The sequence below is a fragment of the Microtus oregoni genome, unplaced genomic scaffold (assembly GCF_018167655.1).
Source record: "Microtus oregoni isolate MIOR12 unplaced genomic scaffold, Mior012 000006F_ref0000085, whole genome shotgun sequence".
Lineage (NCBI taxonomy): Eukaryota > Metazoa > Chordata > Mammalia > Rodentia > Cricetidae > Microtus > Microtus oregoni.
In genome coordinates this window covers 28562677-28577822 of record NW_024543065.1, presented here as the reverse complement: position 1 = coordinate 28577822, position 15146 = coordinate 28562677, and the positions used below count along the sequence as shown (strand labels likewise).

The following is a 15146-nucleotide window of genomic DNA, read 5'->3' as shown; positions in this document are numbered from 1 at the left end:
TCTCCTCTCTCTCTTCCTTCTTTCTCTTCTCTCTCTTTTTTTCCTCCCTCCCTCCTTTCTTTTGTTGAGGTGGGGGTCTCTTCATGTTACTTGGGCTGGCCCCGAACTCCTGAATTCAAGTAGTACCCCTGCTTTAGGTTTCCAAGTAACTGGGGCTGTCAGTATTCACTAGCTAAAACCTGAAGGTTGGAACAAATTTCTGACATTTCTTGAAGGGAAGATGCTTATTTTCTGTTGGATTTTCTTTGTTGTTGTTTTTATTTTAAATTTTATGTGTTTTTATGTCTATGAATGGTTTATCTGCATGCATGTCTGTGCACCAAGTGTATGCTTGCACCCTGTGGAGGTCAGAAGAGAGAACTGTATTTCCTAAAACTGGAGTTACAGACGGCTCTGAGCTGCTCTGTGTGTGTGTGTGTGTCTGTGTCTGTGTGTGTGTATGCGCTGGAAATTTAACCTGGGTCCTTTGGAGGAGCAGCCGGTGCTTTTAACCACTAAGTCATCTCTCCAGCCCCCTATTTGATTTTCTTGTCTAAGGTTCTGAATCTGCAGTGATAATGAACCCTATAAAAACCTTCTCACTATTCATAGGCCCGGCAAATCCTTTGTTGTTCACGCCAGCTTGTGGAAACAGTGCCAACCATGCTGCATGGCATACGTAAAGATTATGATCGTCTTGTATGTGGCAGCTTCCATGTTTCCTTTCATATTCTTGAATTGCCATAGCAGTCCAGGTGTCCTGACTTCATAGGAAAATAGTGAAGGCAGAAGAGAACGAATTCCTGTCCTGGACTCCGTTTGAAGAGATCTGGGGGAGACAGCAGAAGCAGACGTCACTGAGCGTCACTGAGGGAGGTGACCATAGGCTGTCTGCCAGGGGGAAATGACAGGGAAATGATTGAGAGCCCAGATTGTTTTCTGAGCAGGCTAAAGACAAAGCTTACGCCAGAGCCAAGCTCCTCCCCTAGTGTCACTCCTCCCTCTGGACTCCTGGGTGCAGGTCCTGGCCATGCCACTTCCTCCTTTGGGAATGTGGACCAGCTACTAGGCCTCTCTGTGCTTCTGTTTCCTCAGTTGTTTTCTTTTGAGACAAGGATTTATGTAGTCCAGGTTAGATTGTGCTCGCTATATAGCCAAGGGTATCCTTGAACCCCTGATCCTCTTGCTACCACCTCAAGTGTGAGCAACCCAGAAATTTCCTTATGTTTGAAGCTGGGACAATGCATCTACCTCACAGAGTGGCTGTGAAGATCAAGTGAGTTGGTTTATAGTCAGTAAAGGTTAGTGGTTGTGGGTGCTGCTGTTAACTGTGTGGTCTCTGGCAGTTTACTTGGCCTTCAGTGGTACCCTAGTTTTAATTACTTCTCTGTTTGTGCACCACCCTCGCCCAACATGTAGCTGTGATGACAGGCATGCACACTGCACCCCGCTCCGACTAAATTGTACAGCCAGTGAGCTATGGAGTATAGTCTTGAAGCTTGGTTTGCAGAAAGCGGTGACAGAAGATACTGCAGTGAGGTGTTAGAGCAACACGGACTTTTTTGAGCTGCTAAAAGTCTTCCATTTTTGTCTGTAAATTAGTGCATGGAACTTCAGAATGGCATTTCCCCACTGTCCATTTGTAGTACAATAAGACAAATTAATACAAATCAAAATAATATGGTAGCGACATCACATAATTTGTGTATACTGGTGTAGTAACAGACTTAATTTAGTGCAGCTTTGGAGGAGCCTTTTGTATTTCAGTTTATACAGCTGCTCTCCAGGGCTAAGCTGGCCCATCGCAGCCTTGAGCATCTTGAAGAGCGAATCTGCTGACTGGCTGAGCAAATGCCTCTTCCTTAGTTCACCTTCACTTTCTCTGTTGATAAAAGGAGAATGTATACACGCGAAGTAAAGATAATAATAATAATGGCAAGTAATAATAAAAGCAGTAAAAGATGCTAAGCTTTCGGGAGCTGGGTGCTCTGTCTCCTGGCTTCCCTATACTCAGGCTTTAGAAGGGAAATAGTTTACAAATGTAAATGGAGATAGATGAGCCTAGGTGGCTGCTGAATTAGGTGATGATGTGCTCTGGGGGCCTTATCAGAAGCCATCTCTTGAAGGTCTGTCAGCACAGGCCGGGAGTGAGCAGGATGTGACCAGTGGCTGTGGCAGGAAGGGAGGAGGGCATATGTCCCACAACAATGGGGCGCAGGATGCTTTGTTGTTATTTTTGATGTTTTTAAAATAGATGGGAGTTGAGGGACAGAAAACTTGGTGTGGTCGCACACTGATAATCCCCGAGTCTAGAAGACAGAGAGAGGAGGGGGACTGTGAACTGGAGGATGGGCTATGCTACATAGTGAGACCCTGTCTCAAAACAAACAAGAAGAAAGGAAAATACTAGTAGGAATTAGAGAGGGAAAGCTGATGAGATGGTACAGGGGTTGTTTTTTGGGGGGAGGGGCCTGACTGATCCAAGAATTGGTCAGTGACTTCCTCTCTCTTCTTCCCCAATCCGAAAGGGCTACAAATCTTTCTAAGCTCCTCTCTACTGTTTCCTGTCTCTCTATATGTATCCTGGGTCCTCCAAAACCTCCATGGCTAATTCTGGTCAGCCAGTCTCTAACTGTGCCGCTGATTTAAGGTTAAACTTTACTGGCAGCGGTCTCAGAGTGTCAGTGAGATCAAATAGCCTGCAATATCCCCCCCCCCTTTTTTTTGCCTAAGTAAAAAAGGAAAGGTTTTAACTCTAATGTAGTAAAACTATATGCAATAAGATCAATTGTCAGGTAAGAATAACAAAAATAACCTTAAATTTGTATCTATATATAAAAAACATACCAATATAAAATATTTAAGACTAGTAGTTGCTCTTTTAGTTTAAAAGTAGATTCAATAACCTACCATTTTATCCTATCATTTCTATAGCCCCCTTTTTTTCTTTACAGAACAAGAGTCCTGAATCTAGTCTTCTTTGTTTAGTTTCTTCCCTGACCATGACCAATAACAGCAGGCAACCAAACTCTAAATGATGATAAACACTGACTGATCCCAAACCACCCATCCTACCTCTTGGGAATATGGGCATTGTGTTCTTAAAATTACCTCCTGTTGTCTGGGGGTGATGGCATCTTTAGGAAACCCTGAGAAAATTGAGATAATGGTCAAGTTCTGGGAGAACTAGCCGTTGTCTGGTCTCGATGTGATGGGAAAGTGCAGGGCTTATTTGAAGCCCTGGCTGGAGTAGTTATGAGGCTGGACCATCTTAGCTAACAGCTTTGATGATGTCCTGAGCAGTTTGTAGTTAGAAGCTGACTTTTGGGTGATGGTTGTCATCTTAATGGCATTATTGCAGTCCAGGTGGTTTGTTGGTGCAAGTCCTCATCATCCTGGAGACCTCAAAGATCACTGTAGAAATAGTCATGGTTCACTGCAGAAAGCTTATATATCTGTAGAGAACAGCAGAAACAAACGTTTTGGAAGATTTATGAAATTTTATCCTGTTAGAAATGTGCCATTCCGTTAGGTCACTTTACTCTTTTTCTTGGGACATTTTCTCTAGATGGTTTTTCCTTCTTTAAATGTTTCATTTGTCCAGCGGGCTTCATATTCCTTAGTTGGATACTTTTTTTCTCCTGAGTCCTGGAAGAACTAGATACAAAATAATTCTAGAAAATTACAGCTCTCAAAGTACTTTGGCAGTGAGGTTGGCTGACTGGTGGAGGTGGAAGGATACTCATTTGCTATTAGTATCAACAACAAGGAGCAAGAGACAGACAGCTTAGGAAGCTGCCTGCAGCAGCCTAGTTTTTTGTTTTTGTTTGTTTGGTTTTTTCCCCAGCACAGTGGTTGTTAAAGAGAACTAACGGTATCTGGAAACTTACAAAGACGGAAGATTCGAAAATACCTAGTGAGGGGTGGTGATGCACACTTTTGATCCAGTTCCAGGGAACAGAGGCGGGTGCAGTTCTGTGAGTTCAAGGCCACCCTGGTCTGCAGCGTGAGTTCTAGACACTTGTGGAGGTCAGAAGACAGCCTGTGAAAGTGGGTTCTCTCTCCTTCCACTATGCTCTTCTAGGGATTAAATACCCATCATCAGGATCAGTAGCAAGTGCTTTTGCCAGGTGAGCCATCTTGCTGGTCCAGCATAAGGTTCTATGGCTATGGTCATATAGGTACCTGCTGCCTAATAGGTACCAGAATTTCTGATTGGATGAAGGAAAATAGATATTCAGTAAAACAGCATTGTTTGTAGAGCATCACTCTTTACTTTTTTGGCTGCAATGATCACACACACCCCAACTCTATTGTCAAGAACCAGCCTTGCAAACAGGCATTTCCATGCATAGCATCCTTAGGCCTCTTGTGTTAACCATTGCATGCTGTTGGTTCTCAGTGTGATCTTAGAAGGCAGGACGTGGCCAGGGGGCTGATGGGAAATGGGAGTTACATGGATATAGGTGTGCTTCTCTCTTCCCACCTTTCTTTAATAAATTGAGAATTTTAAACTTTATTTATTATTGTATGTGTGTATGGTATGGGCCTGTACATGCCATGGTGTGTATGTGGAGGTCAGAGGGCAATTCACCTTCCACTTTTCTAAGGGTCCTAGGGAGCAAACTCAGGTCGCCAGGCTTGCAAGGCAAGTGCCTTTACCCACTAAGCTATCTTGCTAGGCCTAAATTGAGTGGAAGATTTTGTATGTAACAAAGTTGGCACTATGAAAATCACTCAGTGAACAGAATGTCAAAGCTTACAGCAGGTTGCTTTTGGTTTTGTTTCTGGCTTCTGCACTTTATGAAACAACCTCCTCTGCCCAGCCCACTGGAACAGACTGAAGTTTATGGGACGCTGTGTTCCTTGATTCTAGAATTGCAGAGAGCCAGTTAAGGGCACTGGATAGGTTGCAGTTTTGTCTGTTGGCACAAACAGAATGTTGATGTGGTCACATTTGCGTTGGTGGAAGGTATTCCAGGTAGTGATGATGGTAAGGTAACCAGAGGCAGGGGGATAACTGCCACAACCAAGCAGGAGATAGTAAGAGGCCCAGGAAGGGTGGCCTGTGAGGAAGGGGAGAAGGGAATGGATATAGCATCGAGTATAAGGAAAGAGGTTGAAGGACAGAGGAAAGAAAGCAGTGTTGCTCTGGGCTTTCCTAGTTGGTTAAGCTCCAGAAAATTATGAGACTAAAAAGAGTATTTTTCTTTGATTATGAGATTCTGAAACTTTTTTAAAAACATTTTTTATGGTTTATTTACCTTTTATTTTATGGGCATCGGTATGAAGGTGTCAGATCCCCTGGAACTGGATCTTCAGACAGTTGTGAGCTCCCATGTGGTTGCTGGGAATTGAACCCAGGTCCTCTGGAAGAGCAGTCAGTGCTCTTAACCACTGACTCCAGCCCACCCCCACCCCCCTTTAGAGACAGGGTTTTTCTGTGTATCTCTGGCTGTCCTGAAACTCTCTCTGTAGACCAGGCTGGCCTCAAACTCAGTGATTACCTGTCTCTGCCTCTGCCTCCTGAGTGCTGGGATTAAAGGTGTGCGTTACCACTGTCCAACTTCTAAAAGCTTTTGATATCAACTACAACTTCAAGAATCAATTCAATGCTGACATCATCTACTGGGAATGAAGAGCAGATGCCCAAGTGAAAACCAAGTGGCTCCCCTTCATATGCCAGTCACAAATGGGTGCCTTGGTCCCCCATACCTCTGCCTGGCAAGCTATAGGTTCAAGGACTTCTTTAACCTTTCCCACCTCGGGTTTGCTAATTATCTAGAATAGCTCACACAACTCAGGCTCGTGACTCATTTATCATGAAGGTCCATCCCTGGGAAGTGTAAAGGAAGAGAACACGAGGCAGCAACATCACCCTCTCGGCACATAGTGAGAAGCGCTCAGGTCTCTTTACTTATGAAATCAGCCTCTAGTCCTGCTGCCCGCCTCAGAGTTCTGTCCAAGGGGCTGGAAATTCAGTCTTCTACTTGCTCCATCTGTGTGGCCACCATCCCTGACCTGAAGCTTTCCAAACCAGAAGGGGATCACTGTGATAACATAAGACACACCATTAATGGGATTCTTTTGTAAAAGATGTTATTAAAAGCAAAAGGATTGATTTATTGTTTTTATTTATGTGCAGGTACGGATGCCTGCATTAGTTTTTTCGCACCGTGTGTTTGTAGGTGCCTAGCCAGAGGGCATTGAATTCCCTGGGACTGGAGATCACTGGGAGCTGCTTGCTGTGGGCGCAAGAACTGACCCTCTGAGTTAATGCTCTTAACTGCCGAGCTACTTCTCCGGTCTGCTTAAAAAATTTTCTTTCCTTTTCTCTCTTTCTTTCTTACTTTCTTTTTTTTTTTTTTGACACAAGGTCTTACTTTATAACTCCGACTGGCCTGGAACTTGCTGTGTAGACCAGGCTGGTATCAAACTCACAGAGCTCAGGCTATGTCTGTTACTTGAGTCCTGAAAGCAAAGGTGTGTACTGCCATGCCTGGCCCCTTTAGATTCTTAAAAAATTAGATGTCTATGTGTATAACTATGTGTGAATTTGTCACTTGAGTGCAGTACCTTCAGAGGCCAGAAGAGGACAGCAGATTTTTTTTTCTGGAGATGGAGTTAGAGGCACCCACATATGGGTGCTGGGAATGAGTCTGCCCTGGACTCCTAACCACCAAGTCATCTCTCCAGCCCCTACTCGGAATTCTGAGGATTGGGTTTAGGAAGTCTTGACAAGAACTGGGGGCAAGGACCAAATAGCCTGTAGACCCCCCCACTCCCCTGGAAGATAAAGGCGGGAGGATCTGAAGCTCAAAGCTGTCCTCAGCTGTGTAGGGAATTCAGCTGCTACCTGAGACCTTGTCTAAATGAAGGCACGAGCGAATGATGGATGGATGAAGTCTAAGCTTTTATATGTTTTTGTTTGTAGCCTACACAGTCCAGACATCTGAAAATGGACGGCCAACAGCCGCTTCCGAAGCCCATTCCCAAGCTTTTGCTGTTTGCCGTGGACCCCTGGATCACTATGACTTCCTGATCAAAGCACAGGAACTGCGGGACGATGGACATCAAAGAAGAGTCATTCAGTGTTTGCAGGGGCTGCTGGAGGACCTGAAAGGATACAGCGCAGAGGAGGAGGGGCTCTTTTCAAAGGTGAGGGCCTACATTTTCTAAATGGATCCAGTGCTGGAAGGACAGACAGCCCTGCAGCTGCCTCAGCCTGGTGGATCCCCATTCCTGCCCTTTTGATGTTCCTTAGAGTTCTCTTATCTTCCCAGATTCAAACAGCTTCATAGTTAATCATGTAGCTCTGGCTAAATGCACCCCACCCCACTCCCCACCCCATCCCCATCCATCCCAGTCCTCAAGCCTCAACCTGGAAGGTGGTGGGAAGGGCTTGTGACCTCGTGTCTCCTCCTATCTTCCTTTGCTTTGCTGTGCCTCTGAGAGTCAGAGGTAGGATGATGTTGTAATAGGGGCGGCAGGGCTGCGTCCCCGGCATGCGGCCGCCCATATGGCTAGCTCTAGCTTATGTCCGAAATAATTACATGGAAATTGTATTCTTTTAAACATTGTCTGGCTCATTAATTTTAGTTTTTTATTGGCTAGCTCTTACATATTGATCTAACCCATTTCTAATAATCTGTGTAGCCCACGAGCTGGCTTACCAGGAATGATCTTAACCTGCGTCTGTCTGGAGTGGGAGAACCATGGCGACTGCCTGACTCAGCTTCTTTCTCCCAGCATTCTGTTCTGTTTACTCCACCCACCTAAGGGTTGGCCTATCAAATAGGCCTAGGCAGTTTCTTTATTAATAAGAAATCACTCCCACATCAGGATGAGATAGGGACGGGCGGGCGGGATAGGTCACAGCAGCCTTAGTCCTTTGACAGTAGGTCCGCTTTGTTTAGGGACACTGTGGTGGGTTGCAGACGCCTCTCCTGGGGACTTTGATGGTGTCCCGTTCTCTGTCTGCCTTCTTATGAGTGGGGAAACACCTCCCAGCCCTGCCTTTTGCTGAGACCTCTTTCCCTGCTCTCAGCCATCTTTCTCCCTCTCAGGGTGCTCTCTCTGGCCCACTTTCTGGATCCACTGAGGCCACGGGTACATAAAGTTTAGTTTCTACAACTCCTGGAACGTGGAGTGTTTCAGTTACCCTCGATTTCTTCTTCTCTTCTTCTTTTTCTTAAAAATCAAGACAAGGCAAACAAAACAAAAACACGCGTGTCTTTTGCCTGCATATTGTGTACCGCATGCCTGTGAGGGCCAGGAGGCAGCAAGACTCCCTCAGTTGGAGTTACAGGTGGTTATGAGCAGCTGTGTGGGTGCTGGGAACCAAACCTAAGTCCTCTCTAAGAGTGGCCAGTGCCCTAAACTACTTTTCTAGTCCCTAGCCTGACCTTCTATGGGCAAGAAGAAGGCACCAGATTGGTTTTGTCCTGTATACCCTTATTTTTCTGAAGATTAACGTCAGGCTCACCCACAGGCTATTCCGTACCCTGCTGTGGTAGCTGTGTGTGGAATTCCTCTTTTTCCTGGGGAGGGCATCCAAAGCCCTGACCTTCTCCTGAGGCCCCTCCCTACACTCCTTACCAAGCCAACAGCTTTCTGTCTTGATCATTTTTTTTTTGGTTTAAGGTTGTTTTGCCTTTTTATTTCTTATTAATTAATTAGTTAAATAATTAGTGGACAGGGTCTTGCGGGGTAGACCATGCTAGCTTCACACTCTTACACATTTCTTTTCCTTTTGCTGGTACATGGTAACTAAACCCAGGACCTCACACATGCTAGGTAGGTACCAGGTACTCTAACCACTGAGTACCAGGCATGCACCACGGTGCCAGGGCTCTCTATCTTTTTTTCTTCTAAAATAACCCGTGTGGACGTGAACGTCTCCTGGGGATAGATGGAATGCTTGTCTCCTGTTTTCCTCTGCTCTGAGCTTTTGCTACAATTTAGCCACAATAGGGAAACCCTGCATCCCACAGGGGAAGCCAGCATCACCACAGGGAAGCATCTTGAGGCGCCACAGAGCTGTACACCTGAGAAGCTAGTTTTACCGTAATTGACTGGCCACCATTCTGTTTGTTCTCTGGGCAGATGTAGAAAGGTTCCTTTTGGTGCACTTTCCTTTGCTTCTCTTGTAGTCCCAGGAAAATGTCTGCAAATCCTACACTCTCACACTGAAATGGAGCCCCTCCTTCGCCTGGCCACGTTGGCTCTAGTAAACAGTTGAAGAGGTTCAGAGCAATGCCTCTGCCCCAGGAGCAGCGGACTGTGAGGAATGAGAGCTTGTGGACACGTTGTTACCAAATAAAACTTACTACCAGGTTAATCTGACACATTTAATGTATGCATAATTGTTATTGTGCTGGGAGGTAATTAGGCATAAATGATAAGTAGTTCATGTAAATCACTATAATTAGAATTACTTTTACACAGCCAAATCAAGCGTTTCTGGAGTCAGGGAGGGAGAGAATTAAACAGCCTTCGATTCTCGTTCTCCATTAATCAGGGCCGTTCAAGCCCTGGGTATTTTCATCCTTTGGGAGGAGACTTAGCCTGTTTGTAAGGAAGCTCAGCTCGGGTGTCCAAGTGTAGTCACTTTCCACGTATCAGTACTTTGCTCAGCGATGGACTGCATATGCCATGGTGGATCTGGGATGATCTTGGCTGAGAACGTCTCACCCGGTGATGTCATAGTTTTAGCAAGATGCTCTGGTTTGTGTGATGATGTGCAGGCAGCTGTGTGAAAATGTAGCCCCTACAGTTATGAACTGTGCTTTCTATGTGGGGATGGTAATAACCCGTTCCATGTCCATGTGGGGCACATGCCAGGATAGCTGTGACGATATGAGCTGTGAGCAGGGAGGGGTGGCGCATGCCTTTAATCCCAGCACTCGGGAGACAGAGACAATGGGTCTAGAGGCAGACCCAACAGATCTAGCTTATTTTCATTCTTTCTCCCTCTTTCCCTTTCTCTGTATATGTGGCATGTATGTGTGTTTGCATGCGTGTGTGTGTATGAAATGGTTAAAGGTCAGTGGCTTAATTAGGGTTTCTGTTGCTGCAATGAAACACCATGATCAAAAAGGAAGTTGAGGAGGAAAGGGTTTTTCCAGCTCACACCTCCACAGCACAGTTCATCATTACACAACAGGAACTCAAGCAGGGCAGGATCCTGGAGGCACGAGCTGATGCAGAGGCCTGCTTACTGGCTTGCTCCCCGTGGCTTATCCAGCCTGCTTGCTTGCTTGCTCGCTTCCTTCCTCCCTCCCTCCCTCTCTCTCTCTCTCCCTCCCTCCCTTCCTTCCTCTCTCCCTCCCTCCCTTTCTCCCTCCCTTTCTCCCTCCCTCCTTCCCTTCCTTTCTTTCAGCTTTATTTATTTTGTATACAGTGTTCTGCCTGCGTGTATGCCTGCACGCCAGAAGAGGGCACCAGATCTCATTATAGATGGTTGTAATCAACCATGTGGTTGCTGTGAATTGAACTCAGGACCTCTGGAAGGGCAGCCAGGGCTCCCAACCTCTGAGCCTCCCTCCCACTCCTCAGCCTGCTTTCTTATAGAACCCAGGTGCCCAGGGATGGCACCACCCACAATGGGCTCCTCCCCCATTGATCACTAATTGAGAAAATGCCTTACAGCTGATCTGATGGAGGCCTTTCCTCAAGTGAGGCTCCTTCCTCTCTGATGACTCTAGCTTGTGTCGAGTTGACATGAAGCCAGCCAGCACAGTCAACATTTGGTGTTTTCCTCTATAGCGCTCCATCTTTTATTTTTCAGATGAAGTACAGATGGCTAATGCAATGCACTTTTGAAAATTCCACTATGTTTTGTTTTTTTGCATTGCGGGTGGGTTAACACATGGAGTCAGAAAATAACCTGTAGGGGTTGGCTCTTCCCTTCCGCCGTGTGGTTTCCAAGGGACAGACTCAGACCATGGCTTCCACAGCAAAGGCCTTTGTTTACTGAGCCATCTTGCCAGCCCTCCACTGACGGGCTGTGCTGGCTGGCTGGTGAGCCCCCAGGAGCCCTCTGTCTGTACCCCTGCCATAGGGTTACGGGGGCATGCTTCCTCATGTTCCCTCTCCACGTCCGGCTTTTTACATGGGTGCTAGGGATCTGAACTTAAGTCCTTGTGTTTTCCCCACTGAAACATCTTCCTGGCCACATTTCTTTCCCTGTCTTTCTGTCATTCATATTTTTACTGATTTATATATTCACTCATTAATTTAACCAAACTCAGTATTAAGTGGCACCTTCCGCAGGATAGTTCCTGCTAGGAGTGTTGAGAAGGGTCAGCCCCTCACGGAGGAGAGGGACTGACAGGCAGAGCATTGTGGGTGTAATGATTTAATCCCACCCACTCTTCAAAGATGTCCTACGGAGCTCTTCCCAGCTGCCTCCACGGTTCCTGTTGCTGATGACTTTCTATGCAGCTGGCATCCTTAAGGGGCCTCCAAGATATTATATTCCTTTAACAATATCAAGCTTTTCAAGAATTAGATTTTTCCTTCTAAGAGTTTCTGTTTTGAAATTACTTTTTGTTTATTTATTACATCTTCTGTTGTGGTACATGTGTGAACGTGCCAGGCTGCACACGTGGAGGTCAGAGGACAGCTTTTGAGAGTTAGTTCTCTCCTTCTCCTCTGTGGATCCCAAGCTTGGGGACAGATGACAGGTGCCTTTACTCATTGTCCCATCCTCTCAGGCCTCAGTGACTTCTCTTCTCCCCAGCCCCCTCTTTCTTGAGATAGGGTCTGACTATGTAGCCCTGACTGCCCTGAAACTCACTGTGTAAACCAGGCTGGCTTTGGGTGGTGCACTTCCACCACTGGCTTCTTCTCTTCCTTCTCCTCCTCTTCTTAGATTGCATCTGTTTATGGTGCATATGTGTGTATGTATGTGGGGGGGTGCTCTGTAGAGGTCAACCCATTCTTTCCTTCTACCATGTGGGTTCTGGGGTTTAAAATCAGCTTGTCAGGCTTGGTGGTAAACACCTTTACCTGTTGTGCTATTCCCAGCATTTAGAAGGTGGCAGAAAGATCAGAATCTTCAGAGTGCATAGGGGATTCAAGGTCATCCTGAGCTATCTGAAGCCCTGCTTCAACAAACAATCAAACAGATAGGCAAATAAACAACAAACAGAAAAGAAACTCTGAGCTATTTGCATACTTCCATCTTCAGTGGAGTGTTCAGAGACCAGCAACTGAATGTGTGTTTCAGGATGCACTGTCATGACTGTGCATAGCTAGCTTCCCTGGGAGATGCTAGCCGCACAGTTTGGAGGCACTGCATGACCATGGTGATGGAGGCCGCCATGGAGCTGTCCTGATTTGCTTTTGCCCTGATTTGCTTTTGCCCCACTGAACCAAAAGGAGTCCCATGGGCTTTCCCTGAGCCCCATGTTGCCTAGACACTGGGTAAGCTTGCAAGTGAAGCAAAGGAGTGTGGTATCTGTATACAGTTTCCTCCCTCATCCCATTTGCCACATGGATATGCCCAGCATGTGCTGCTTCTTTTTTTCTTGGATACAAGCCTGGCAGTATAGTCCAGGTCTGCCTGCCGCTGCCTCTCAGGTGCTGGATCAAAGGCGTGCACGATCACACCCAGCCTTCATGACCCTCTGCTGTTGCCCACACGTACGCTGCCACGTACTTTCCTTTTTTGGTCTCCTTGAGCCTGTAGAGTCAAACTCGAGGCCCAGCATAATGTAGGTACTTGATGCTCAATCCATGCCTGTAAAATGGATGAAAAAATAAGTAACAAGACCCTCATGGAAGAGGCATAAAATAATTCTGTGCTGATTTGAAGACAGTTGTGGTCGCTCTCTGGGCTTGTCCATGTGTCAGTGAGTTCTGGTTTCTGTGTCTGTCTCTGGGAATGAGTCCTTGTCAGTAGTTGTAGCTAGTATAGAAATTCCTGGGAACCCAGTGTAATTCTCCAGTTGAGAACCCTTCAGAGTTCAGAGCAAGAAGGCGTCTGTTTCCATTGTCTTAACAAGTTCCTGATTGTTTTGGTGATTATGCTCACGTTCTGGCTGTCCCAGTAACTAGCGGGAAACAGGAGCCATGCTAGAATCAGAGTAACAAACAGGATCTAGAGACCAGGAGGATTTGCTGGAGAATTGCCTCTAGTCCCCTGTTTCCTGGTGGTGCATAGGGGTACCTAAAGGTACCTTTGTTGGACTTAAGGTCCCAGCACTGGGGAGAGGGAGGAAGGAACATCAAAGTTTGATGCTAAGTTGGGTTACCTAGCAAGACCTTGTCTTAAAGAAAATCAAAAATCATTTATATCTGTGTATTCTGCTAAACAGAGACTGAGCAGGTTTTGTCTCCTGATATTGTCAGGCTGGTCTCCAGTTCTTGGCCTCCAATCCTTCTGCTTCAGCATCCTGAGGTGCGAGAACTATAGGTGAACATGATCAGGCCCAGCCAGTCCCTCCCTTCCTCCCTCTTACCCTCTCTTCCTCCCTTGCCTGCTTCCTTCCTCCTTTTCCTCTCCTTCCCTCCCTCCTTTCCTTCCTCCCTTCCATCAGATGCTTTAATCTCACAGTTTTTCAAATCAATTTAAAACCCAAAGACTGGGAATCAGTGGGTAGAGCAACACACTTGGGGCTGTATCTGTGCAAGAGGAAAACTGTGTGGGTTTGAACGTCTGAACTTGTCAGGTCCTGTCATTCTGCCGCAGCAGCTTTTCTCCATGACGACATTAAGTCAACAGCACTGGGTTTGAGCAAAGGGGACACACACGCTGAAGGTGTCTGGGGTGGGTAATACATCCCTCTTCTAGCTACGGCTCCTTGGCTAGCTTCTAGCTGCTGCTCTGTGAGCCATTTCTTGTGTGTGTGTTTGTAGAATTTGAAAGCCTCTTTATTTAGCTACTTAAATAGGCTTAATTATACTAGTAAACCGAGCAAATTGATGTACTTTAGGTTAGGAGGGTTCTTTTGAAAATTAGCTAAAGCCATTAAAAAACATTTTCATTTACAGAGAGTTTATGGATGCTAACATATAGTTCTGTTTTTTAGTTTTTCAAGATCTGTAGAAACCTGAAGGATACACTTGTATCGGAAGGGGCCCACGTGGAGACTGCTGTGGTGCCCGTTTCTAAGAGCTGTAATTATGCTCACATCCCAGCTGGAATCATTGTCTCGGATTCTGCCAACAGGGAGACAAGAATGCAGTGGTGGGCATGTGGGGAGAAGCAGGAGCAGTAATATCCCTGCATTTTACACCAATTGAAAACAATACTTTTATCTTAAGAGCAACACCCTTGTTATCCAGTTGTCCTGATGGAGACTATGCTGGAATAACGTGTGGATAGTCCAGAAAGGCCGAACCATGCCTTTTAACTGAGAACATTTGTGAGAACCACTGGGGATCATTATGGGTAGGATTTAAAAAAAAATTTTTTTTGAGACCGTGTTTTGCTATTTAGCCCAGACTAACCTTGCATTGAGATCCTCCTGCCTCTACCTTTGGATGCTAGGATTGTCTGGGTACGGCATATGCCCAGTGTTTTGGATCTTTTTTTAATGTTAACAGTTTAATGAAATGGAGAACAAAGGATAAGACTTACATGGTTAAGTGTGAATACTTGGGATGATCGCTTTGAGTTTACACCAGTTGAAGCAAAGGAACAGTGTTGAACGTAAACATCCAGCGCATCAACCGCAGGTGGACTTTCCCTTGTTTGTTTGTGGACAGGAAGTTCAGGCCAGTCTTGACCTCACTGTGCAGCTAAGGATAACCTGCAATTTCCGCTCCTTCTCCCTCCCTCAAGTGCTGGGACTGTAGATTCTGTTTACCATGCATAGCTTGATTTTTAAAAGTAACTTTAGAGCCAGGCATGATCGTGAAGCCTTTTAATCCTGGCACCCAGGAACAGAGGCAGGCAGATCTCTGTGAGTTGGAGGCCAGCCTGTTCTACAGAGTGAATTCCAGGCAAGGCAAGACCAGGGTGAGACTTTTTACAAATTTCTGAAGAAAGAGATTGAGAAAACACTAGAAAAATGGAAAGACAGCCCATGTTCACAGATTGGCAGAATTAATATTGTGAAAACAACCTTCTTACCAAAGGTAATTTACAGATCAATGCAACACCCATAACATTCTTTTCTGGAACAGAAAAAGACCCTAAAATTCATATGGACCCAGAA

The 15146-nt window shown here is 45.8% G+C and overlaps 1 protein-coding gene across 3 annotated transcripts in view; it reads left to right on the top strand.

The window, feature by feature from the left end:
• Afg1l (AFG1 like ATPase) overlaps nt 1-15146 on the top strand; it is a 158974-nt gene that overhangs the window by 16305 nt on the left and 127523 nt on the right. For 2 of the 3 annotated variants that reach the window (XM_041654714.1, XM_041654713.1), the window contains exon 2: nt 6914-7137. In XM_041654714.1, coding sequence (XP_041510648.1) covers nt 6914-7137 — 224 coding nt within the window. Of the gene's footprint in view, nt 1-6913; nt 7138-15146 lie in introns of those variants that run through there. The other variant, XM_041654715.1, reaches the window with a different exon arrangement.